This window comes from Neoarius graeffei, chromosome 16 (genome assembly GCF_027579695.1).
Source record: "Neoarius graeffei isolate fNeoGra1 chromosome 16, fNeoGra1.pri, whole genome shotgun sequence".
Lineage (NCBI taxonomy): Eukaryota > Metazoa > Chordata > Actinopteri > Siluriformes > Ariidae > Neoarius > Neoarius graeffei.
Genome location: NC_083584.1, coordinates 2768356 through 2794658, shown reverse-complemented (window position 1 = coordinate 2794658; position 26303 = coordinate 2768356). Strand labels below are relative to the sequence as shown.

General features: G+C 47.9%; 1 protein-coding gene across 1 annotated transcript in view; it reads left to right on the top strand.

The window, feature by feature from the left end:
- The window catches only part of LOC132900311 (E3 ubiquitin-protein ligase TRIM39-like), a 52640-nt gene that overhangs the window by 704 nt on the left and 25633 nt on the right, over positions 1 to 26303 (top strand). The window contains exons 2-5 of the mRNA XM_060942310.1: positions 10958 to 11604; positions 13631 to 13726; positions 13851 to 14084; positions 20201 to 20383. Coding sequence (XP_060798293.1) covers positions 10966 to 11604; positions 13631 to 13726; positions 13851 to 14084; positions 20201 to 20383 — 1152 coding nt within the window. The 5' untranslated portion in view covers positions 10958 to 10965. The remainder of the gene's footprint in view (positions 1 to 10957; positions 11605 to 13630; positions 13727 to 13850; positions 14085 to 20200; positions 20384 to 26303) is intronic.

Below are 26303 nucleotides of genomic sequence, written 5' to 3'. Positions count from 1 at the left end.
TAAAGTTAACATTCCTGTCAGTCTGATAATGAGCTGCATACGGGAGTGACTGCAGCCGAAAGTTTCATCCTGTTAATTACACACAAGAACGAGACACCTGCCATTCAAGATTCAAGATTAACTTTATTGTTTCACAAGTGAGAAATTTGTTCTGGGCCATTCGCCCGTGCTGCAGCCACAGCACAGAACATACAATACAACACAATAACAAACATACAATAGATATGCGCATCCATATCATACAAGGTGCCTAAAAGTGCAAGAAACATTGTGAATTAAAAATAAATAAATAAATAAATAAATAAATAAATAAATAAGAGAATGAATAAACACCTAATAGGTGTAATAAAATGCTAAAATTCTAATAAGTACAAATACTAACCTGTGCAAAACAAATCACCACAAGTCATCTGTGCTCTGGTCTTATCTGACCTTGTTTACCAGCTTAATTGACACCGGAACAAACGAGTTTTTCAATCTGTTCATTCTGCAGTGAGGAACTCTAAACCTTCTACCAGATGGTAGCAGCTCATACTCGCCATGCATGATGTGTGATGGATCGCAGATAATCTTATTTGCTTGTTGCAGAGTGGCCTGTTCATAAATACTCTGAATGGAGAAGCGCTCTTTAACACCAATCATTTTTCCAGCAGCATGAATTAGCCGAAGCAGTTTGTTCTTTAGCTGCACAGAGAGGTTACCAAACCAAGCTGTGATACTATACCTGATCAGACTTTCTAAGACTGCCTTATAATGCCATCTATTATTATTATTATTATTATTATTATCTCATCTCATCTCATTATCTGTAGCCACTTTATCCTGTTCTACAGGGTCGCAGGCAAGCTGTAGCCTATCCCAGCTGACTACAGGCGAAAGGCGGGGTTCACCCTGGACAAGTCGCCAGGTCATCACAGGGCTGACACATAGACACAGACAACCATTCACACTCACATTCACACCTACGCTCAATTTAGAGTCACCAGTTAACCTAACCTGCATGTCTTTGGACTGTGGGGGAAACCGGAGCACCCGGGGGAAACCCACGCGGACACGGGGAGAACATGCAAACTCTGCACAGAAAGGCCCTCGCCGGCCACAGGGCTCGAACCCAGGACCTTCTTGCTGTGAGGCGACAGCGCTAACCACTACACCACCGTGCCGCCCACTATTATTATTATTATTATTATTGAGTGACTAATTTTAGACTTTTCCCCCCAGAGTGTTAGTTTTTAATATTTGAGTCCAGTACTCGAGTGCACTTGAATTTCGTTGTGTATTTTCTGTACAGTGACAATAAAGAATCTTGACTCTTGTGTCTCAGAGATCTGTCCAGGTCAGAGAGGTGGATGTGTGTGATGTGTGTGAAGCCGCTCTGTGATGTTTAAATTGTTGAAAGTGTTTAGGTTTCACTGGAAACGGAGTGGATGTGAATGTAGGTTATCTGATCTCATCTCAGTTTGTGTGTCTCGGGAATCTTTTCCACGCGGTGAGTAGAGACAGTAATGAGAGTGTGATGAGCTGCTGCAGGAGTTCAGTTCAAATCACAGACGCTCAGAGGGACGTGATGTTTGTGTTTCTGTGGAACGTGTTGAACAGGTCAGACAGGACGAGGAGGAAGACGTTCACACTCACTGTGAGACACGAACAGACGTCATTCGACTTCATCTGCAGCCTGTTTGTGTTTGTAAAGCAGAGAGTTGAGTCAGACTCCTGCAGAGAGTTCCTCAGGACGATACAGCACGGACTTTACATTATTTTCATCTAATTATTTATTTATTCACATCAGGTTATACTTCATTTGCTCTCAAAACATTTCTTTGTTTGATTAATTGTTTATTTATTTACAGTCCGTTCCCAGCACTCACACCTGAGTGATTTTGTTATATTTCATATTTTCATTAAGCTGAAGATCCACACTTTCAGCTTCTATCAGAAATGTTCTCATCTCATCTCATTATCTGTAGCCGCTTTATCCTGTTCTACAGGGTCGCAGGCGAGCTGGAGCCTATCCCAGCTGACTACGGGCGAAAGGCGGGGTTCACCCTGGACAAGTCGCCAGGTCATCACAGGGCTGACACATAGACACAGACAACCATTCACACTCACATTCACACCTACGCTCAATTTAGAGTCACCAGTTAACCTAACCTGCATGTCTTTGGACTGTGGGGGAAACCGGAGCACCCAGAGGAAACCCACGTGGACACGGGGAGAACATGCAAACTCCACACAGAAAGGCCCTCGCCGGCCACAGGGCTCAAACCCGGACCTTCTTATTGTGAGGCGACAGCGCTAACCACTACACCACCGTGCAGCCCCAGAAATGTTCTCATTATTGTTAATTATTATTTAATGATTGCACTGATCAGTCTAATTAAGTGGCCAGTTGAATGAAACCAATTTAATCCAAAGCTGAAAAACGTATAAACTGATTGACACCACAGTACAGTGGAATGCTCGAGTCTGATTGGTCAGAAGCTGTGCATTGTTTGTATCACAGCAAGTCCAGCTGGATCATTAACATTTGCTGAAGGTAATGAATTCGCTGGTTCGTTATCGTTTCCATAGTAACAGCTCATACACAGGGACGCACGCAGAGGACGCGCCTCGCACACACAGGTTTAAACAATGTGCTGTTTAACAAAAAATCATTGATGTGTTGAACTTTTTAGGAAACATTTATTTAACCTCGATGGAAGGAGTTGGGTGGCAAGAAGGTTATGGGTTTGAACCTCGCGGCTGACTGGGGTCTTTCTGTGTGGAGGTTGCATGTTCTTGTGCGTGTGTGAGTTTCCTCCAGGTCTCAGGTTTCCTCTCCGCTGGCTTTTCTAAACTGTCCATAAGTCAACTGGGATTGGCTCCAGCTCACCCACAGCCCTGGCGGATAAACGGTGGAAAAAGGGATTTTTGAGAGAGAAAGAAAAGAAGTTGGTGGGGGAACAACTGTTTAGAGAGAGAGATACAAATCTAGTCTTTATTGTCCCACAGGAAATTTAATTTCACAACCCGTACACTTGTATACAACTAGATACATAACTACATGACCTTTATTCCCCATCAGTCTCCCAGTACATTACAGGCATTTAGCAGATGCTCTTATCCAGAGTGATGGGCAACAAACACACACACTGCCGGAAGAGCGGTTGGGGATTAGATGCCTTGCTCAAGGGCACTTCATCCACAGATTTTCCTGCTGGTCCAGGGAATTGAACTGGTGACCCTTTGGGCCCAAGGCTGCTACTCTAACCTTTAGGTCCAGCAGATATACACATACACTACACAGACCCGAGTGTTGTAGTGGGCAATACACCACTGGGATTCTTCATCCGAGCTCCATCCGGGACATGGAGAACCAAAACTGGGACATGGAGAACCAAAAGCGGGACATGGAGAACCAAAACCGGGACATAAATCTCTGTCTGTCACTCGGGAGGAAATCGATGAATTGTTTTGATAAATTTGGGGACTTTTTGTTTGTGAATGTGTCGATATAATAAAAAAAAATCACACGTTGGCTTGAAGATATGAAGTTTATCTTCTCATGTTGAAAAACTCACATTTTTCATACGAAATACATCACAGATCTGAAGGACATATTTAAATAATATTGGCTGGTGTTGAGTGGTCTATCAGATATATTCCATTCAGTGAGCACGATACTGAACAAGTCGAAGAGGAGGAGCTGAATGGAATATATCTGATAGACCAAAAGAAAAAGCCAGCCAATATTATTATTATTATTATTATTATTACACATACACATTCCTAGGGCGGCACGGTGGTGTAGTGGTTAGCGCTGTCGCCTCACAGCAAGAAGGTCCTGGGTTCGAGCCCTGGGGCCGGCGAGGGCCTTTCTGTGTGGAGTTTGCATGTTCTCCCCGTGTCCGCGTGGGTTTCCTCCGGGTGCTCCGGTTTCCCCCACAGTCCAAAGACATGCAGGTTAGGTTAACTGGTGACTCTAAATTGAGCGTAGGTGTGAGTGTGAATGGTTGTCTGTGTCTATGTGTCAGCCCTGTGATGACCTGGCGACTTGTCCAGGGTGTACCCTGCCTTTCGCCCGTAGTCAGCTGGGATAGGCTCCAGCTTGCCTGCGACCCTGTAGAAGGATAAAGCGGCTACAGATAATGAGATGAGATGAGATACACATTCCTTTTAGGTGTTCAATGCGTCTTTCTTTTTCAAAATTCTCTCAAAATCTTCCATATTTAATAAAGTAATTCTGATTCTGATTTAACGAAGCAAACCTGGTGACCATGTTTGTTTACAAATTGTTACAGTCGCTCACTAGCGCAGAAGTTTTATGTCTCCAACGTTGACATCGTGTTGTCTTGACAACCATGCAATATTGTAAACCATATTCAACGCTCATTCTTCATTGGGTAGAATGACATAATACATGTACAGTGGTGCTTGAAAGTTTGTGAACCCTTTAGAGTTTTCTATATTTCTGCATAAATATGACCTAAAACACATCAGATTTTCACACAAGTCCTAAAAGTAGATAAAGAGAACCCAGTTAAACAAATGAGACAAAAATATTATACTTGGTCATTTATTTATTGAGGAAAATGATCCAATATTACATATCTCTGAGTGGCAAAAGTATGTGAACCTCTAGGATTAGCAGTTAATTTAAAGGTGAAATTAGAGTCAGGTGTTTTCAATCAATGGGATGGCAATCAGGTGTGAGTGGGCACCCTGTTTTATTTAAAGAACAGGGATCTATCAAAGTCTGATCTTCACAACACATGTTTGTGGAAGTGTATCATGGCACGAACAAAGGAGATTTCTGAGGACCTCAGAAAAAGTGTGTCTGTGAATATTCTCAGTCATCCAGGTCATAGTAACTATGGGTGGTAAAAGAGAGCAACTGGACTTGCTTGAAGATTCTTGAAGACGTTTCACCTCTCATCCGAAAGGCTTCTTCAGTTCTGTCTGACTGGTAGGGAGTATCAGGTATTTATCCTCTCATGGATGAAAAGCTCATCTAAGGTGTCGTTGAGTCATCCTGTTGGTGTGGGTCACTGGGGGCTGAATGTGAATGGCCTCGAGAGTCGTTAGGGTGATCAATGGATTGCCCATTAAGGTGATCAATGGAATGCTGATTCTCTCTGTCCTCCTGTGAGCCACTGAAAACAGCTGGGTTTTGGTGTGCATTCAGTTGTCTGGGAAGTGTGCCAAGGACTGCATTGTAGGTGGCTGATAAATTATGTCTTAGACCCCCACCTCTGTTCAGTGAAGGCCGTTCCAGGTTGACAAAAATGGCTTCTTTAACCCCTCGCTCATACCAACGATCCTCTCTGGCTAAAATGCGTACGTTGGAATCCTGAAATGAGTGTCCTTTGTTGTTAAGATGAAGGTAGACAGCAGAGTCCTGGCCTGAGGAACTGGCTCTCCTGTGTTGAGCCATACACCTGTGAAGCGGTTGCTTGGTTTCACCAATATACGAGTCCGTGCATTGCTCACTGCACTGAATTGCATACACCACGTTGTCCTGTTTGTGTCTGGGTATTCTGTCCTTACGGTGGACCAATTTCTGCTTCAGGGTGTTACTGGGTCTGAAACGTACCGGAATGTTGTGTTTGTAGGAGATCTCTCGGGAGGACATCAGTGGGAATAATCTAGCCTTCTTGGATTGTGATGTACACATTAGACAAGACAGAAGCCTTAGCATCGAGGTCTACCGGAAACCCCCACACACGGACCAGTACCTACTCTTCGATTCTCACCACCCACTGGAACACAAATTGGGGGTCATTAGGACCTTGCAACACAGGGCTCAGAACATCCCTACAACGGTAGAGGGAAAAGAGAAGGAGCAGAATCACATCAGGAAAGCACTTCAGAACTGTGGGTATCCCAACTGGTCTTTCTTCAAGAGCAGGAAAAGGAACATAACGGACAAGGAGGATAACAGGAACAAACGCAAGAACATTGTCATTCCCTACATTTCTGGTCTCTGAGAAACTCAGGAGGATCTTCTACAAACACAACATTCCGGTATGTTTCAGACCCAGTAACACCCTGAAGCAGAAATTGGTCCACCCTAAGGACAGAATACCCAGACACAAACAGGACAACGTGGTGTATGCAATTCAGTGCAGTGAGCAATGCACGGACTCGTATATTGGTGAAACCAAGCAACCGCTTCACAGGCGTATGGCTCAACACAGGAGAGCCAGTTCCTCAGGCCAGGACTCTGCTGTCTACCTTCATCTTAACAACAAAGGACACTCATTTCAGGATTCCAACATACGCATTTTAGCCAGAGAGGATCGTTGGTATGAGCGAGGGGTTAAAGAAGCCATTTTTGTCAACCTGGAATGGCCATCACTGAACAGAGGTGGGGGTCTAAGACATAATTTATCAGCCACCTACAATGCAGTCCTTGGCACACTTCCCAGACAACTGAATGCACACCAAAACCCAGCTGTTTTCAGTGGCTCACAGGAGGACAGAGAGAATCAGCATTCCATTGATCACCTTAACGGGCAATCCATTGATCACCCTAACGACTCTCGAGGCCATTCACATTCAGCCCCCAGTGACCCACACCAACAGGATGACTCAACGACACCTTAGATGAGCTTTTCATCCATGAGAGGATAAATACCTGATACTCCCTACCAGTCAGACAGAACTGAAGAAGCCTTTTGGATGAGAGGTGAAACGTCTTCAAGAATCTTCAAGCAAGTCCAGTTGCTCTCTTTTACCACCCATACTCAGAAAAAGTGTTGTTGATGCTCATCAGGCTGGAAAAGGTTACAAAACCATCTCTAAAGAGTTTGGACTCCACCAATCCACAGTCAGACAGATTGTGACAAATGGAGGAAATTCAAGAACATTGTTCCCCTTCCCAGGAGTGGTTGACCAACAAATATCACTCCAAGAGCAAGGCGTATAATAGTTGGTGAGGTCACAAAGGACCCCAGGGTAACTTCTAAGCAACTGAAGGCCTCTCTCACATTGGCTAATGTTAATGTTCATGACTCCACCATCAGGAGAACACTGAGCAACAATGGTGTGCATGGCAGGGTTGCAAGGAGAAAGCCACTGCTCTCCAAAAAGAACATTGCTGCTCATCTGCAGTTTGCTAAAGATCACGTGGACAAGCCAGAAGGCTGTTGGAAAAATGTTTTGTGGACGGATGAATCAGAATCAGAATCAGAAGCACTTTATTGCCAGGTATGTTACACACACGAGGAATTTGACTCTGGTTCGACTTAGCTTTCATAGTACAGACAGAAAAAAGTATAGAACCCCCCCCCCACACATAGAGAGAGTCTCACTGCAGTGAACTCCAGGGGGAGAATCGTGTTTCTATAGTGACGGCCTTGAGGCAGTGCTGGCTAGGGAGCCAAGATAAGATTGGAATTTGTTTAGACTTAAGATGAGTAGACGTATCCTTTTTCGCTTAACCCGCTTGTCCATTCTGGCCACCAAAATGATCCATTTCTCTTTGCAAAGCCATCAACTTCTCCATGATGTTATCAATGTTGTGACTCAAGTTCTGAATAGCTACAGTCTGAGTGCTAACAGCTCTGCCCACCGCTTCAATCATATCGGGCAGCTTTGTGGGGCTTTGAACAGCTGCCACCGTTAACTGATTTCCTCAATACACCAGGGCAATGCCAAGTCTAATCAGCAAAAATCCTGTGATCATGGTTCCGAATAGGTAAATATCCTCAATGTCCTCCACGGAAAGAATCGCCAAGCACACCACACGCCACTTCTCCCAGGCATCCATGGTGTATCCGGCTGCAAACGTTCCGGCAGGACAGACAGGTTCCCCTGAACCCAGACTTCTAGTCGAGAAGATTGTGTCAATTGCGTGAAGTGACCAGTTGATCAGATTCATAATTTCGATTTAGAGAACAGTGCAGGAAGGGTCTCTCAGACAAGACGAGTCTGCAGAAGCAAAGCAGGAGAGAGGCTTGTCAGGAAGGGAGAGGCTGAGAAAATGAGAGATGAGAGGAAAAAACACCCACACATTTTGCTCCTATCAGGACCGGAATGTGTAGGCATTAAAAAAAACCCTCAGTGCAGCATTCCGTGAAGCACGGAGAAGAATTAACACAACAATTACACAAAAACATAGAAAGTACGAGAGAGCAAAGTCCCGTGGCAGCTGTCTGCGGCACCATCTTGGATGGAATGGATGAGACCAAAATAGAACTTTTTGGTTTAAATGAGAAGCGTTATGTTTGGAGAAAGGAAAACACTGCATTCCAGCATAAGAACCTTATCCCATCTGTGAAACATGGTGGTGGTAGTATCATGGTTTGGGCCTGTTTTGTTGCATCTGGGCCAGGACGGCTTGCCATCATTGATGGAATGATGAATTCTGAATTATACCAGCGAATTCTAAAGGAAAATGTCAGGACATCTGTCCATGAACTGAATCTCAAGAGAAGGTGGGTCATGCAGCAAGACAACGACCCTAAGCACACAAGTCGTTCTACCAAAGAATGGTTAAAGAAGAATAAAGTGAATGTTTTGGAATGGCCAAGTCAAAGTCCTGACCTTAATCCAATGGAAATGTTGTGGAAGGACCTGAAGTGAGCAGTTCATGTGAGGAAACCCACCAACATCCCAGAGTTGAAGCTGTTCTGTATGGAGGAATGGGCTAAAATTCCTCCAAGCCGGTGTGCAGGACTGATCAACAGTTACCGGAAACGTTTAGTTGCAGTTATTGCTGCACAAGGGGGTCACACCAGATACTGAAAACAGAGGTTCACATACTTTTGCCACTCATAGATATGTAATATTGGATCATTTTCCTCAATAAATAAATGACCAAGTATAATATTTTTGTCTCATTTGTTTAACTGGGTTCTCTTTATCTACTTTTAGGACTTGTGTGAAAATCTGATGATGTTTTAGGTCATATTTATGCAGAAATATAGAAAATTCTAAAGGGTTCACAAACTTTCAAGCACCACTGTAGGAGGAAATGTCCTTGCAAAATTGACTGCACCAAGTGATTTGATCACTTGCTGTTGTTTCCCAGTTGGTTGGATCAAGTCTGAAGTTCTTTAGAGAGACTTTCAGAGTGTCTTTGTAACACTTCTTTTGTCCACCATGAGACTGCTTGCTCTGAATGAGCTCTCTAAAGAAGATCTTTTTAAGAATGTGCTCGTTGGACATGTGCACAACATGGCCTGCATGTCTCAGCTGAGCCTTGCATAGCAAGGTGTATGCACTTGTCATACCAGCCCAGTGGATAACCTCTGTGTCTGGAATATGATCCTGACACTTGATCTTCAGGATTTTGCACAGGCAGCTTATATGAAAATGATTCAGTTCCTAACCCCTTCCCCATCACCAATGGTGTGAAACCAGGGAATGTACTAGCGCCCACCCTCTTCAGCCTCATGTTCTCCACAGTGCTGCAGGATGCATTCAGAAACATTGAAGTCAGCATCAAGATGCGCTATCACATGGATGGGAAACGTCCCTTTGACATCACTGACATTACGGCACATTTGGTAATCCTGAACTCCATGCCAATATCTGCACTGCAGATGTGGACTGTTTGTACAAGAGTATCTATTTGTATTTAATCTTCTTTCTTAGCATATAACTTCATCCATGTAGGGCAAGTGATTGGGTTGTGGCCCCTCCTTTTCCAGATCATATCCTATTCCAGTCTCACCCAGAGGAATCGGAGCAAGCGCAAAAAGGAGAGGGGGGAAAAGAATCCATCCATCATCCGTAACCGCTTATCCTGTGCAGGGTCGCAGGCGAGCTGGAGCCTATCCCAGTTATGGGTGAGAGGCGGGGTACACCCTGGACGAGTCACCAGGTCATCACAGGGCGACACACAGAGACACAACCATTCACACACACATTCACACCTACGGTCAATTTAGAGCAACCAATTATCCTAACCTGCATGTCTTTGGACTGTGGGGGAAACCGGAGCACCCGGAGGAAACCCACACAGACACGGGGAGAACATGCAAACTCCACACAGAAAGGCCCCTGTTGGCTGCTGGGCTTGAACCCAGAACCTTCTTGTTGTGAGGTGACAGTGCTAACCACTACACTACCATGCTGCCCAGGAAAAGAATCTCCCTGGAAAATTCCTCGTTTGATGGAGACCGATCCAAGGAACTTCTCACTGGAATAGAAATTTGTCCTCCAGATCTTTGTGCTTGTAGGAATAAACTCCACTTGGTTATCCACCATTCTGAAGATCTTAAGTGTTTCCTTAATCCACATGTGGGGCACCATATTGTATAAATCTATCCATGCAACACATAGATTTGTGTGCCATCGTTTGGTATTTCTCAAGATGACTTTATCTCTGGAGAAATGGTCTTTAGTGCCCATGGACTTCTTTCTGCACCCTTCTGCTCAGGTGGTAGAAACTCATTCTCCTCTCGATAATTGTAAGATTTTGTGATAAAAATGCCTGTTAGCATTTTCCACGATAAATTAAGGTATGCAATCGGTCTGTAGTTTCCTACAACTTGCCCCTTCGCCTTGTATTTCATTCTCAATGCTGTCCTTCCCTCTGCCATCCAATCAGGAACACGGCCAGCCCATGTATAGGACTCAGGATGAAGTGCCATTCGTCCATGAAGTGATGAAAACGTCTTCTTTATTATTATTATTATAACTACTACTTCTAATAATAATAATTATCAACAATTATAATCGTATTGATTGCACAACCGTTTCCCAGTGCCATTCCCTGGGTGTTTGTTTGTTTGTTTGTTTGTGTGAATCTTGAGTTTTGTTGCTAAGTATTTTTTCAAGGAAAAAAAATCTCAACAACACTAAACATCATCAGTACTTAGATACATCACACACATTTATTTATTTACACACACACACACACACACACACACACACACACACACACACACACACACACACACACACACATTGTATAATTTCTTGAATGTGTGTAAATAACTGAGTTATGGTGTTTATTTTCCTCGTGCAGTGTGTGTGATGGCTGAACAAGGACCTGAGTTGTTCTCTGAGCAGGAGCTGACGTGCTCCATCTGTTTGGACCTGTTCAGTGAGCCCGTGTCCACACCGTGTGGTCACAACTTCTGCCAGAGCTGCATCGGTGGTTACTGGGCCTCAAGCTCCGAGTCCACATGTCCTCTGTGTAAGCGACAATTTGATGGACGGCCGGAGCTCAGCATCAACCGAGTGTTTGCTCACATCGCACAGAAGTATAAGGAGACGCACTATGGAGGGCCTCCGCCTGTCAAACCACGCCAGAAGATACCAGCTGCCACTGCAGCAGCAGAAGGACTCGCGCTGCAGAACGGCACCAACACCCCAGAAGTCTTGTGTGACATGTGCACCGGCAGGAAGGAGCAAGCTGTGAGCTCATGTCTCACATGCATCGCCTCATACTGTGAGAAGCACGTGCAGCCGCACCACCAGACGCCGTTCTATGCGTCGCACCGACTCCTAGACCCGCAGGAAGCCCTGCGAGGACGCACGTGTCGCACACATGGCCGGCTGCTGGAGGTGTTCTGCCGCACGGACCAGCGCTGCATCTGCGCCATCTGCGTGCTGGAGGAACACCGAACCCACGCCACCGTGTCTGTGCAGACTGAGCGCTCCGTCAAACAGGTGAGTGTGCAAAGTGACAACAAACAACCAGAACGTACAGGGGGCATGTCTTGAAGGTCATACATGTATTGAGTGGGTGTGTCTGGAAGACCATGCATAGAAATGTAGGCGTGCCTTTACATGGAAACCAGAGCAACATAGTGTGGGCTGGTCTTGAAGGCCACAGATAGAAGTATGGGCACATATATGGAAATGAGAGGAGTGCTGAGTAGACGTGTCTTCAGTGTGTATGTCTTCAGTGGGTGTGTCTTAAAGGCTCTGAGTGAGTCTTTAGCTGATGGTTCAGATCCAGTGGGACGTTCTGTAGTCTGTAAACATTAAGTAAACTTGACTGTGTAGTTGATCACTCAAACCTTCATTATGGTGGGTGCCATATTGGACAACCCTGCCCACCTTTAGACCCCACCTCTTAAAGGTTTAAGATGGAAGTGATGTAAATGATAATAATGATAATAAAGTTTCACTCACATAAATGTATAAATACAGACTGATTATTTCCTCAGTCAATTTATTTATAAATGAGTTCACAGAGATGACTCATGGCATTTAAGCGTGTCGATGAAGACTGAAGTCTGTATTTATGGGGAACACATGGCCTATTGGTTAGAGAAGCAGCTTGGGACCGAAAGGTTGCCGATTCGATTCCCTGGACCAGCAGGAATGGCTGAAGTGCCCTTGAGCAAGGCACCGAACTCCAACTGCCCCCCAGGCTGCTCTGGGTCTGCTGTACGTCACTCTGGATAAGAGCGTCTGCTAAATGTCTGTAATGCAATGTAATGTTTACAAGAAAGACTTTTGCATGCACACGCACGTGTCTTGACTGATCGACTAGTTTTAGAGCAAACAATTTGTATAAAAGTCTGTGAAATCTCCCTCCGTCAGTGCTTTAAAAATCAGAAATAAATCTCTGAGTGATGTTTTCCCCTCGAGCCCACCTTTCCCCGTGTGAGAACTCGTCCTCGTGTCTGCACAAAGCTCTACTCATGTTTGTGAGTTTATGGAGCATTAGCTCGGTACGTTAACATGCTTTACTCTTCAGGTTTAATGTCAATCATGAGCTGAGGTATTTCAGTCACGCTAACATGCCACAGTTTGTATAAACAGGGTGTAACTTCATCCACACAACACCCACGATTAGAGAAACACATGACTCACGATTAACACACAAACTCAAGAAAACACTGCAGCTTCAACATGACTGCACGGTTTCAATTCTGCGTACTGATTGGTCAGAAGGTTTATATTAATGTGCTTGTTCTGATACGTTACAGTTTCTATAGTAACAGCTCATTCTCAGGGGTGTGTCCAGTGGATGCTCGATTTGATCTAAGTCTAAGTAAGAAGGAGAAACACTGATGGAAGGAGCCTCCAGTGTCAGCGCTGTAACACTCAGAGGTGAAGCTGGAACTGTAGGATCTCTGACGTCTTCAGGACGGATGCGTTTACATGTCTTTACAGTTTTTTTATTGCTGTGGTGTAAAAGGAATAAAATGCTTGGGGATGTGCTTTTATAGGAGAATAATCAGCATCAAGGTAGAGAACAGTAACACACAGAGTCGTTTTATTCTGTACATATTACTCTTTATAATTAAGGTTCCAGAAAAGGTTCTGTATGTTTCAATAGAAGAACTTTATCTGTGTTTCGGAGGAAGTTTTGCATTGATGGATTGCGATCATCTCTGAACTAAATCTCAGAATGAAGTGAAAAGACTTTTGAGGTACAGTATTCAGTTTGTTGTGGCAGTAATACAAATGGATAAAGACTCAAATGGTTCTTAATGGAACCAAAAATAGTTCTTCTTTGGCATTTACTACTGAGAATGTAACAGCGTCTTTACTCACTCCACTGCTTCCTGTTTCTGATAAACCGGTAGCTAAAGATCTCCATCACCTGTTAGCATCGAAAGAAGCAAATGTCAGACACTGAAAATGTCTCAGCTGATCAACTACATTTTGAGCTGAAGGACAAAATATTTTGACATTTTTTCGGCTAAACGCTTCACAACTTCCTGTCCGTCTCCTCTAGCGGATGCTTGGGAAAACCGAACTGGACATCCAGACGTCCATCGAGAAGCGAGAGCTGCGTCTCAGAGAACTCAAACGAAGACTGCAGTTCCTCAGGGTAAGTCAAGCTAGTTTAGCATTAGCATTATCAGTAGAATTGAATTTGTGCTCATTCTGGAGAGTTCTGGTGGTGTGTGTGTGTGTGTGTGTGTGTGTGTGTGTGTGTGTGTGTGTGTGTGCAGAACTATGCCCAGGCTGAGCTCTCCGAGGTGGAGCAGATCCTCTGTGATGTCACTCAGTCGGTGGAGCGAATCCACAGCGAGCTGGTGGGCGGGATTGAAGACAAGCGAGACTCAGTGATTGGCCAAGGGGAGACAGTTGTGTCACAGTTGGAGGCGGAGCTAAGCAAGCTGCAGGAGCGCAGGACTCAACTGGAGGTTCAGGCCACAACAGAAGACCACATCAGCTTTTTGCAGGTACCAAGAGTGACGATGATGAAATGATATTTTTAATGAAACATAAATTTAAAGCCCAATAAATTTTTAGCAAAATAATGACAAAACAATGTTATCAATAAATTAGCATAGAACACTAAAACTGTATTATTTTACTTCTTTTAAATCAAAATTTAGCTTCAACAAATAGCTGCTTTCTGGAGTGTCTTAAATTCCAACAAATCCAAACAAATATTTTGACATGAAATGATTTAGAAAGTGATAAAAATAATTTTGAAAGGTTTTATTAGAAAACTTTTAAAAATGTTTTATTACACATTACAGAACTTTCTAATTTATCTTTAGTATAGTTTATTTGATTCATCATGTACAGTTCTGTATAAAAGTCTTATTCACTTGTAAAGAAATGCTGTCGACCAAAAACAGCTAAAAAATAATGAAATGAAATGTTTCAGCATTAAAAAAATACTATAACCAGTAATCAGTGAGCCGTAATAAATGAAACAGAGTCAGTATTTGGTGTGAGACGACCCTTTGCTTTGAAAAAAAAAAAAATCCGTCTCAGGTCCAGTGAGGTCAGTTTTATGCAGAAATGATCTGTAGGTTTTCCTGAGCATCTTACAGAACCAGCCGCAGTTCTTCTGGACACTTTGACTGCCACACTCACGTCTTCATTTTATACCAAAACCCAGCAGCCTTCATTATGCTTTCTTTTTTCATCTGAAAAGTGTCTCTTATGGAATATACTGCTCAGATACAAACTTTTTTCTGTAACATTTAATTTTGTCCTGGAAAACGAATGTTTGGACTCTAAAATGTTTTTGTACTGACTCGATAATGTAGACGTCATAAAATAGAAATCTATAACAAAGTTTGTATGAAAAAAATAGAGAGGCTAAGACTTTTGCACAGTACTGTGTGTTACAGTTTGTGACAGGGGAAGAGTACAGGGCGTGGCCCCAACTGATTTTCAGCTCCGATGAACCCTATAGTTTTTACCCTGGATGTCCTGCCTGATGTAACCCTCCCCAGTCCCAGACTCGGGACCGACACTCAGTGGGCACCGACCTGTACAACGCCAGTGTCTGGGTGTTTTACTGACTCTACATGTGTTTGAACATGAAATAATATCATGTTTACACTACCATTCAAAAGTTTGGGGTCACCCAGACAATTTTGTGTTTTCCATGAAAAGTCACACTTTTATTTACCACCATAAGTTGTAAAATGAATAGAAAATTGTAGTAATTTCCCTGTGGGTGAGTGGAGCACAGAGGACGGCAGGACAGAGATCAGGTGAAAACACGGCTTTTATTGCCACACTTTTCAGCGTACTAATCATGCGCACTTTTCAGACACACACGTCAGCGTCCCGTCCAGGGATGAGCTCCTCTGCTCTCGCTCTCCCTCCTGATATAGGGCGCGGTCACTGGGAAGACACACAAACACAGGTTAATTGCTCTCAGGTGTAGTGATTTTGCCACTTACCTTCCCTGACTCCGCCCTCCTGTCACAGACCGGCGCTTGACCACGCCCCCACTGCCACATACCCCCACCGCCCGACTCAGGCCGGGCGGCCATCCGGCCCGCAGCCGACTCCCCCCCCCTTGACGGGAGAGGAAGTCCGCCACGACCATCTGTGCCCCCGGCCTGTGGACCACCTTGAAATTAAAGGGTTGGAGCGCCGGATACCGTCTTATTAATTTGGGGATGCACCTGCCCGTTGCCCAAGTGGAAGCCCAGATACCGTACTTCCACCCGTCCAATCGCACACTTCTTTGGGTTGGCCATGAGCCCCGCTCGCCTCAGCGACCTAAGGACGGCCCTCAGATGTTCGAGGTGCAGCTGCAAGTCATTGCTATAGATGATTATGCCATCTAAATACGCCGCCGCATACGTGGCGTGAGGGCAGAGGACGGAGGGCGGAGAAACGTCGCGGGCGCCCCAAACAGCCCAAATGGAAGGGTGACGAATTGGTGTAAACCAAACGGTGTGGAAAAGGCCGTTTTTTCTCGGGATAGTGGAGTCAAGGGGATCTGCCAATATCCCTTCGTCAAATCCAGTGTCGAATAAAAGCGAGCAGTGCCGAGTCGATCGAGCAACTCATCAATACGAGGCATTGGGTATGTGTCGAATTTAGACACCGCGTTGACTTTTCTATAGTCCACACAGAACCGGACCGACCCGTCGGCCTTGGGTACCAAGACCACCGGACTGCTCCAGTCACTGTGGGACTCCTCGACGATGCCCATTTCGAGCATGGCCTGAAGTTCTTCCCGAACCACCTTTTTTTTGTGTTCGGGTAGCCTGTAAGGGCGGCTACGCACTACCACCCCCGGGGGCGTCTCTATGTGGTGCTCTATGAGGTTAGTGCGACCGGGCAGGGGCGAGAACACATCCGAAAACTCGGTCTGCAACTGGGCGACCTCCGTGAGTTGGGTCGGGGAGAGGTGGTCTCCACAGGGGACCGGAGAGGTACGTGATGCCAATGTTCCTTTTTGAACCTCCGGCCCCAGCTCCGCCTTCTCCGGAACTACCGACACCAACGCCACGGGGACCTCCTCGTTCCAGAGTTTAAGTAGATTGAGGTGGTAAATCTGTAGCGCCCCACCCCTGTCCGTTCGCCTCACCTCATAGTCGACATCCCCGACTCGCCGTGTGACCTCAAAGGGTCCTTGCCACTTGGCGATCAATTTGGAGCTCGACGTGGGCAACAGTACGAGTACCTTATCTCCCGGAGTGAACTCTCTAAGGCGCGTACCCTTGTTGTACAGGCGGGCTTGCCGTTCCTGGGCCTGCCGCAAATTCTCCTGAGTTAGGTGGGTGAGCATGTGGAGTTTTGCGCGCAGGTCCATAACGTACTGAATTTCGTTCTTACTTTGTGAAGGTCCCTCCTCCCAATTTTCCCACAGCACGTCCAGGATGCCGCGCGGCTTACGCCCATATAATAATTCGAACGGGGAGAACCCCGTGGAGGCTTGGGGGACCTCTCGCACTGAGAACAGCAAGGGTTCGAGCCACTTATCCCTATTACGTGCGTCCTCACTTACGAATTTCTTAATAATATTTTTGAGGGTGCAGTTGAATCGTTCTACTAAACCGTCCGTTTGTGGGTGATACACGCTGGTGCGGATCGGCTTAATCCCCAATAACCCATACAGTTCGCGCAGTGTTCGTGACATAAACGTAGTGCCTTGATCAGTCAGAATCTCTTTCGGGATTCCAACTCGGGAGATGACGTGGAAGAGTGCCTCTGCAATACTGCGTGCTGAGATATTGCGCAGAGGCACTGCTTCCGGGTATCGCATTGCATAGTCCACCAGAACTAATATAAAGCGGTACCCTCGTGCTGATCGATCTAATGGCCCGACGAGATCCATCCCAATTCTCTCAAATGGGGTCTCGATTAATGGAAGGGGGCGCAAAGGCGCTTTTGGAATGGCCGCTGGGTTTACTAACTGGCATTCGCGGCATGCCGTACACCACCTACGGACATCGCCGCGAATCCCCGGCCAATAGAATCGGGCCATTATTCGGGCTAGTGTTTTATCCTGCCCCAAGTGTCCAGCCATGGGATTAAAGTGAGCTGCCTGGAATACCAATTCCCGGCAGCTTTTCGGAATTAAAAGCTGCGTGACTCGCTCTTTAGTTTGAGTGTCCTGCGTCACTCGGTATAATCTATCCTTCATAATCGCGAAGTAGGGGAAGGACGGGGGGGCGTTCGGCTGGAGCGTTTGACCATCGATTACTCTCACTTGGTCAAACGCATGCCGCAGAGTCTCGTCTCGCGACTGCTCTAATGGGAAATCCGCGAGGGATTCCCCAATAGAGAGAGGAGGAGCCGGCGGCTCCTCACTCTGACGCGGAGATGACGTAGACGGCTCTGTGACAGCTGCTCCCACCAAAGCGACACCGGGACCTCCCCCTGTCAAATGGCAGGACCCACTCTCTACTAGGCGTGTCATTAAACCCCGAAATCCCAGCCAATCAGTCCCCAAAATTAACGAGTGGGTAAGGCGAGGATTAACCGCCGCCTTCACTATAAATTTTTCCCCTCTGAAAATAATTTGGACCGACACCAAAGGGTAGCGGTGAACATCCCCGTGCACACACAACACCTTCACCCCTTGTGCTCCCCCCAATGCCTTGTTTTGAACCAGGCTTTGGCGAATTGAGGTCTGATTGCAACCAGAATCCACCAACGCCTGATATGTAGCCCCTTGGATACTCACCGGTATGCGATACGCTCCAGCCCAATCAAGGGCGGCCTCTGGTGCATCGGGGATCCGAACCACCGCGCCCACTTCCATTGCTGTGCACTGCTGCTGAAGGTGGCCCGGCTCCCCGCAGCGCCAGCAAACCGGCCCGGGCTTTCCCTCTGCACCGGTGATCTGGGGCTCACTCACCTGAGGTGGGGGAGAGACAGACACAGAAGGGAGAAACGGGAGGGCACCGCGGGTGCGGCGGGCCAGCTGGGGTGGTGCCGGCTCCCGCCTCCGCGGTGGGGGAATGGGGCGAGGAAGGGACACAGGAGGAAGGGGAGAGAGAGAGAGAGAAGAGGAGAGAAGAGACAATGCCATCTGCTGCCCTGCCGCCGGGACAGCCGCCAGATGATCCTCCGCCAGCTCGACTGCCTGATCCAGCGACGCCGGGCGGTGGCACTGGACCCACTCTGCGGTTCCGGCTGGTAAGCAGGCGATGAACTGTTCCAGTACCACCTGGTCGACGATTCCCTCAGCGTCGCGATTGTTGGCCCTCAGCCACTGCCAGCAGGCGTCCCAGAGCTGCTGGCCGAACGCGAACGGCCGGCCGACTTCCTCCAGTCGCAGCGCGCAGAAGCGCTGGCGCTGTTGCTCCGGTGTGCGCCCCACGCGCTGGAGGATGGCCCAGCGGAGGTCCGCGTAGGCCAGCCGGAGGTCGGCGGGGAGCTGTAGCGCGGCCAGCTGTGCCTCTCCCGTGAGCAGGGGGAGGAGGCGCTCCGCGCGCTGCTCCATCGGCCACCCCGAGGCTTCAGCGACCTGTTCAAACAACGTGATGAACGCCTCGGGGTCGTCCTGCGGGCCCATCTTGGTGACAATGAGGGGAGACGGGCCCGCGGCCGGAGCGCTGGTGGACCCCGCCGACGCGAGGAGATGCCGGAACGCCTCGTGATCTTCCTGCTGGGCCAGCACCAGGGCTTCGAAGCGCCGCTCCTGCTCCTTTCGGAGCGTGACGAGCGCCTGGTGCTGGCTTTGCTGAGCCGTGGCGAGGGCGTGGACCAGATCGGCGAACGGGATTCCATGGGGCTGCTGGTTTGGTGCTCCACTTTTCCCGGGTTTCGGCACCACTGTAGTAATTTCCCTGTGGGTGGGTGGAGCACAGAGGACGGCAGGACAGAGATCAGGTGAAAACACAGCTTTTATTGCCACACTTTTCAGCGTACTAATCATGTGCACTTTTCAGACACACGTCAGCGTCCCGTCCAGGGATGAGCTCCTCTGCTCTCGCTCTCCCTCCTGATATAGGGCGCGGTCACTGGGAAGACACACAAACACAGGTTAATTGCTCTCAGGTGTAGTGATTTTGCCACTTACCTTCCCTGACTCCGCCCTCCTGTCACAGACCGGCGCTTGACCACGCCCCCGCTGCCACAAAAATATAGTCAAGACATTTTTCTGGCCATTTTGAGCATTTAATCGACCCCACAAATGTGATGCTCCAGAAACTCAATCTGCTCAAAGGAAGGTCAGTTTTATAGCTTCTCTAAAGAGCTAAACTGTTTTCAGCTGTGCTAACATGATTGTACAAGGGTTTTCTAATCATCCATTAGCCTTCTGAGGCAATGAGCAAACACATTGTACCATTAGAACACTGGAGTGAGAGTTGCTGGAAATGGGCCTCTATACACCTATGGAGATATTGCACCAAAAACCAGACATTTGCAGCTAGAATAGTCATTTAGCACATTAGCAATGTATAGAGTGTATTTCTGATTAGTTTAAAGTGATCGTCATTGAAAAGAACAGTGCTTTTCTTTCAAAAATAAGGACATTTCAAAGTGACCCCAAACTTTTGAACGGTAGTGTATGCTGCAGCACTGTAAATGATGCTGTTGCTTGAGTAGAAGAGGATTAATAACAGTCTCATTTCCGGAGCAGAACTTTGAGGAGGTGAACACACCGCATCAGGACACCGAGACACTCGACAACGATCCTGATCTGGAGTTACGCTTTACTCTCGGGGACGTGAAGAATGCACTGGGAGAGATACGAGAGAGACTCGATGACATCCACATGGGCGAGGTTCACTACAGACGCTCAGGTATTACATTATTATTAACAGTAGTAGTAGTAATAGTAGTAGGATTATTAGGATTATGATTATTATTGTGATTAAAAGATAAAGTTAAATTACACAGAAATGTGACTTTCTTTGATTTTTAAGATGTCGGACAATAAGTGAAACTTTAACGCGTAAACATTGTGTTTCAGTGAGAATATTAATCCACTCAATCACATTTAAACCTTAATGTTTGGGACATTGTTTTTATGATAATAAACTATAATGTGTAAAGTTTGTAAAAAGTTTTTTCCTCACTTTATTTTTAAAAACACCGTTGTTACCTGGTCTGTGCCCCCTGCCTGATTTGCTCCATACACGTGCACATACAGTTTTTTGTCAGGGACCAAATGCGCTCAAACCACAGTTTATTAATAACAGGGGAAAAGGGAGTTGGGAGAATGTGTGTGGGTGAAGTCCAGTGGCAGGAGAACTGAGAGGCAGGGATGGCTGGTGGTGACATCTGAGGTCTCCCATCTAAGTACTGACCAGGCCCAACCCTGCTTAGCTTCTGAGATCAGACGGGATCAGGTGTTGTCAGAGAGGCGTGGCTGTAGGCTGACAGTACTTAGGTTTCAGGCAGTCTCCCAGCAAGCAGACCCTCAGTAGGCAGGAGTTAGAGAGCAGGCTGGAACACAGAGTCACAAATCAGGTAGCAAGATAGGGGACAGAAATGCAGGGTCAGGTTACCAGGGCTGAAGAGTAGGGCTCCAGGCAGGGCTGCTCATACCAGGCAGATGGAGAGGCAGGCGAGCAGCAGGGCTGAGCGAGCTGGAGATCAGGTGAAGGTACAGGAGAGGCAGGCAAGAGGCAGAGTCGACAGAACGGAAGGCAGATCAGGTTACCGGGGCTGGAGAGCAGACAGAGTCAGACGGAACAGGATATTTTCAGGAGTCAGAGTAGTAGGAACACAGAGCAGGTTATCAGGCTGAGAGTTGCAGACGATCTGACACAGAAGCTTGGGAGGACTGCAGCTTAAATACACACGGGGGAAAGCAGGTGATCGGCAACAGCCAATGACAGCCACTGAAAGATAATAAGAGGAAGAGAGTGCAGGCGTGGCCGGTAATGCTGAGTGGAGATGTTACCTGAAGAGAGAAGCCCACAGGTAGGACCATGACAGTTTTTATGCTTTAGTACCCTACCTGATCTGTACCACCCACATGTGTGTCATTTCATGACCTTCTGAAACATTACAAATGAACTCATACACCGTATAGAAATGTAGATTAACTCTGTGACAGTTAGCACACACTCTCAGAAAATAAAGTACAGTATTGTACTTTTAGGGGTACACCGGCTTGTCATTGGATCAGAACCCTCTAAGGTACTTATTTGTACCCTTTATATACTGCTTGGGAACATATATGCACCTTTTTTGGCCCTAAAAAAGGAGCACATAGTTATCCTGAGGTCCAGTAATGAGCCCTGGGGGGTACATTAGTGTAGACTGTACCTTGGGGGACAGAAATGGACTCCTCCTGTACCCCTGTTTCTGACAGTGTAGAAACAGGGGCATTATCATGCTGGAACAAATTTGGGTCGCTTATTTGTTCCTTCTTCATTTTTTAATGCTTTAATCCCCTACCTGATCTGTACACATCTCCTCTGTTGCTTCCAGAGGCAGTCTGGAGCTCTGTAGTGAGTAATGTAACACAGGACAGGTGATTTTTACACGCTGTGCTCTTCATCACTCAGCGGCTCACTCTGTGACTGTGTGGGGTTTATTGCTTCGTAGTCGAGCTGTTGTTATTTCAGACACTTCCATCTCACAGTAATAACACTCACAACTGACTGGGGCAGATATAGCACTCACCGACTTGTGGTAAAGGTGACTGGCAGCAGGGGCATGGTCAAGTGTTGGTCTGTGAATGGAGGGCGGAGTCAGGGAAGGTAAGTGGCAGAATCACTGCACCTGACGTGAATTAACCTGTGTTTGTGTGTCTTCCCCAGTGACCGCGCCATATAAAAGGAGAGAGAGCAGAGGAAGGGACCTCTCTCTCAACCAGAATGCATGTGTGTGTGTGTGTGAGAGAGTGAATGAGCTGAAAAGCCACATATACAGTAAAAAATAAAAGTTTCTGAGAACTCAGTTCTGGCCTGCTATGCTTCTGTTCTCCACCCACCTGCTCTGGTTCTACAGTGGTGCCAAAACCCGGAATGGAGCGCAGAAGGAGACAGCCCCATGGAGTCCTCCCCCTTCAAGGACCTGGTCCATGCCCTCGCCTCAGCCCAACAGAGCCAGCACCAGGCACTGGTTGCCCTCCGGAAGGAGCAGGAACAACGGTTTGAAGCCCTGGTGCTGGCACAGCAGGAAGATCGCCAGGTGTTCCGGCACCTGCTCACGTTGGCAGGGTCCTCCATCACCACCGCCGCGGACCCTCCCCACCTCACCCTAACGAAGATGGGTTCGCATGACGACCCCGAAGCCTTCCTTGCTCTTTTTGAGCAGGCAGCAGAGGCATGGGGTTAGCCGGTGGAACAGCATGTGGCGCGCCTCCTCTCCCTGCTAACAGGCGAGGCGCAGCTGGTCACGCTACAGCTACCCGCCGAGAGCCGGCTGGTCTACGCCGACCTCCGCAGGGCCATCCTCCAATGTGTGGGGTGCACCCTGGAGCAGCAACGGCAGCACTTCTGCGCGCTGCGTCTGGAGGAGGTTGGCCGGCCGTTCGCGTTTGGCCAGCAACTCCGGGATGCCTGCCGGCGGTGGCTGAGGGCCAACAGCCGTGATGCCGAGGGAATCATCAACCTGGTGGCGCTGGAACAATTCATCGCCTGACTTCCGGAAGGAACAGCAGAGTGGGTCCAGTGCCATTGCCCGGCGTCGCTGGATCAGGCCATCGAGCTGGCGGAGGACCATATGGCGGCTGTTCCGACGGCAGGACAGCGTGTCTCCTTTTCTCCCCTCTCTTCTCTCTCTCCCCTTCTGTTTTTCGTCCTCACCCCATTCCCCCACCGCGGAGGCAGGGGCCGGCTCCACCCCAGCCAACCCGCTGCACCCACGGTGCCCTACCGTTTCCTACTTCCGTGTCTGTGTCTTTCCCCACTCAGGTGAGTGAGCTCTGAAACACCGGTGCAGAGGGAGAGCCTGGGCTGGTATGCTGGCACTGCGGGGAGCCAGGGCACCTCCAGCATCAGTGCTCAGCGATGGAGGTGGGCGCGGTGGTCCAGATCCCCGACGCACCAGGGACCGCCCTCGATCGGGCCGGAGCGTATCGCATACTGGTGAGTATTCAAGGGGATACGTATCAGGCTTTGGTGGACTCTGGCTGTAATCAGACCTCAATCCACCAAAGCCTGGTGCAAGACAAGGCATTGGGGAGAGCACAATTGGTGAAGGTGTTGTGTGTGCACGGAGATGTTCACAACTACCCTTTAGTGTCGGTCCACATTCTATTTCGAGGGGAAAAATTTAGAGTAAAGGCGATGCTTAATCTTGGCCTTACCCACTCGATAATTTTGGGGACTGACTGGCCGGGATTTAGGGAATTAATGGCACATTTAGTGAAGAGTGGGGCCTGCCATAATTTAGTGGGGGGAGGTCCCAGTGTGGCATTGGCAGCAGTAGCTGTCACAGAGCCGTCTACGTCATCACCGCATCTGAGTGAGGAGCAGCATGCTCCTCCTCCCTCTCTCAGGGAATCCCTCGAGGATTTCCTGTTAGAGCAGTTGCGAGACGAGACTATGCGGCATGCATTTGACCAAGTGAGAGTAATCGATGGTCAAACTCTCCAGCCAAATGCCACCCCGTCCTTCCCTTATTTCTCCATTATTAAGGATAGGTTATACCGAGTGATGCAGGACACTCAGACTAAGGAACCAATAACACAGCTTTTAATCCCAAAGAGCCACCAGGAATTTATATTCCAGGCAGCTCACTTTAATCCTATGGCCGGACACTTGGGGCAGGATAAGACACTAGCTCGAATAATGGCCCGGTTCTATTGGCCAGGGATTCGCGGCGATGTCCGTAGGTGGTGTACGGCGTGCCGCGAATGCCAGTTAGTAAATCCCGCGGCCATTCCAAAAGCGCCTTTGCACCCTCTGCCATTAATTGAGACCCCGCTCGAAAGAATTGGGATGGATCTCGTCGGGCCATTAGATCGGTCAACATGAGGATATCGCTTTATTTTAGTTTTGGTGGACTATGCAACACCATATCCGGAAGCAGTGCTTCTTCGCAATATCTCAGCACATAGTAATGCAGAAGCACTCTTCCGCATCATCTCCCGAGTCGGAATCCCCAAAGAGATTCTGACTGATCAAGGCACTACTTTTATGTCACGCAACTGGGATAAATGGCTCAAACCCCTGTTATTCGCAGTGCGAGAGGTCCCACAAGCCTCCATGGGGTTCTCCCCGTTCAAATTATTATACGGACGTAAGCTGCGTGGCATTCTAGATGTGCTGCTTGAAAATTGGGAGGAGGGATCTTCAACAAGTAAAAATGAAATTCAGTATGTTATCAACCTGCATGCCAAACTCCACACACTCACGCACCTAACCCAGGAGAATTTATGGCAGGCTCAAGAATGTCAAGTCTGTCTGTACGACAGGGGCACACACCTTAGAGAATTCACACCGGGAGATAAAGTACTCGTGTTGTTGCCCATGTTGAGCTCCAAATTGATCACCAGGTGGCAAGGACCCTTTGAGGTCACACAGCGAGTCGGGGGCGTCGACTATGAGGTGCGGTGAACAGACAGGGATGGGGCGTTACAGATTTGCCACCTCAATCTGTTAAAACTTTGGAACGAGGAGGTCCCCTTGGTGTTGGTGTGGGTGGTTCCAGAGAAGGCGGAGCTGGGGCCGGAGGTTCAAAAAGGAAAATTGACATCGCCCACTGCTCCAGTCCCCTGTAGAGACCACCTCTCCCCGACCCAACTCATGGAGGTTGCCCAGTTGCAGACAGAATTTTCTGATGTATTCTTACCCCTGCCCGACCACACCCACTTCATAGAACACCACATTGAGACGCCCCCGGGGGTGGTAGTGTGCAGCCACCCTTACAGACTGCCCGAACACAAAAAAAAGGTGGTTTGGGAAAAACTCGAGGCCATGCTTGAAATGGGCATCGTCGAGGAGTCCCACAGTGACTGGAGCAGCCCAGTGGTCTTGGTTCCCAAAGCCGATGGGTCTGTCCGGTTCTGTGTGGACTATAGAAAAGTCAATGCAGTGTCTAAATTTGATGCATACCCAATGCCTTGTATTGACCAGTTGCTTGATCGACTAGGCACGGCTCATTTTTATTCGACACTGGATTTGACAAAGGGATATTGGCAGATCCCCTTGACTCCACTATCCCGAGAGAAAACGGCCTTTTCCACACCGTTTGGCTTACACCAGTTCGTCACACTTCCGTTTGGGCTGTTTGGGGTGCCCGCTATGTTCCAGCAGCTTATGGATAGGGTCCTCCGCCCCCACGCCACCTACGCGGCCGCATACCTGGACGACATCATTATTTATAGTAATGACTGGCCATGATGCCTAGAAGACCTAAGGGCCGTCCTTAGGTCGCTGAGGTGAGCGGGTCTCACAGCCAACCCGAAGAAGTGTGCAATTGGGCAGGTGGAAGTATGGTATCTGGGCTTCCACTTGGGCAATGGGCAGGTGTGTCCCCAAATCAATAAGACAGCAGCGATTGCGGCCTGCCCGAGGCCCAAGACCAAAAAGGGGGTGACAGTTCCTGGAGCTGGCTGGCTACTATCATAGGTTTATACCTAATTATTTGGACATCACCAGCCCGCTGACTGATCTCACTAAAAAGGGGGCACCAGATCTGGTCCAGTGGATGGAGCAATGCCAGCGGGCTTTCTCTGAGGTAAAGGCTGCACTGTGTGGGGGGCCACTGTTACACTCCCCTGACTTTTCTCTCCCCTTTGTTTTGCAGACGGACGCATTGGACAGAGGGCTGGGGGCTGT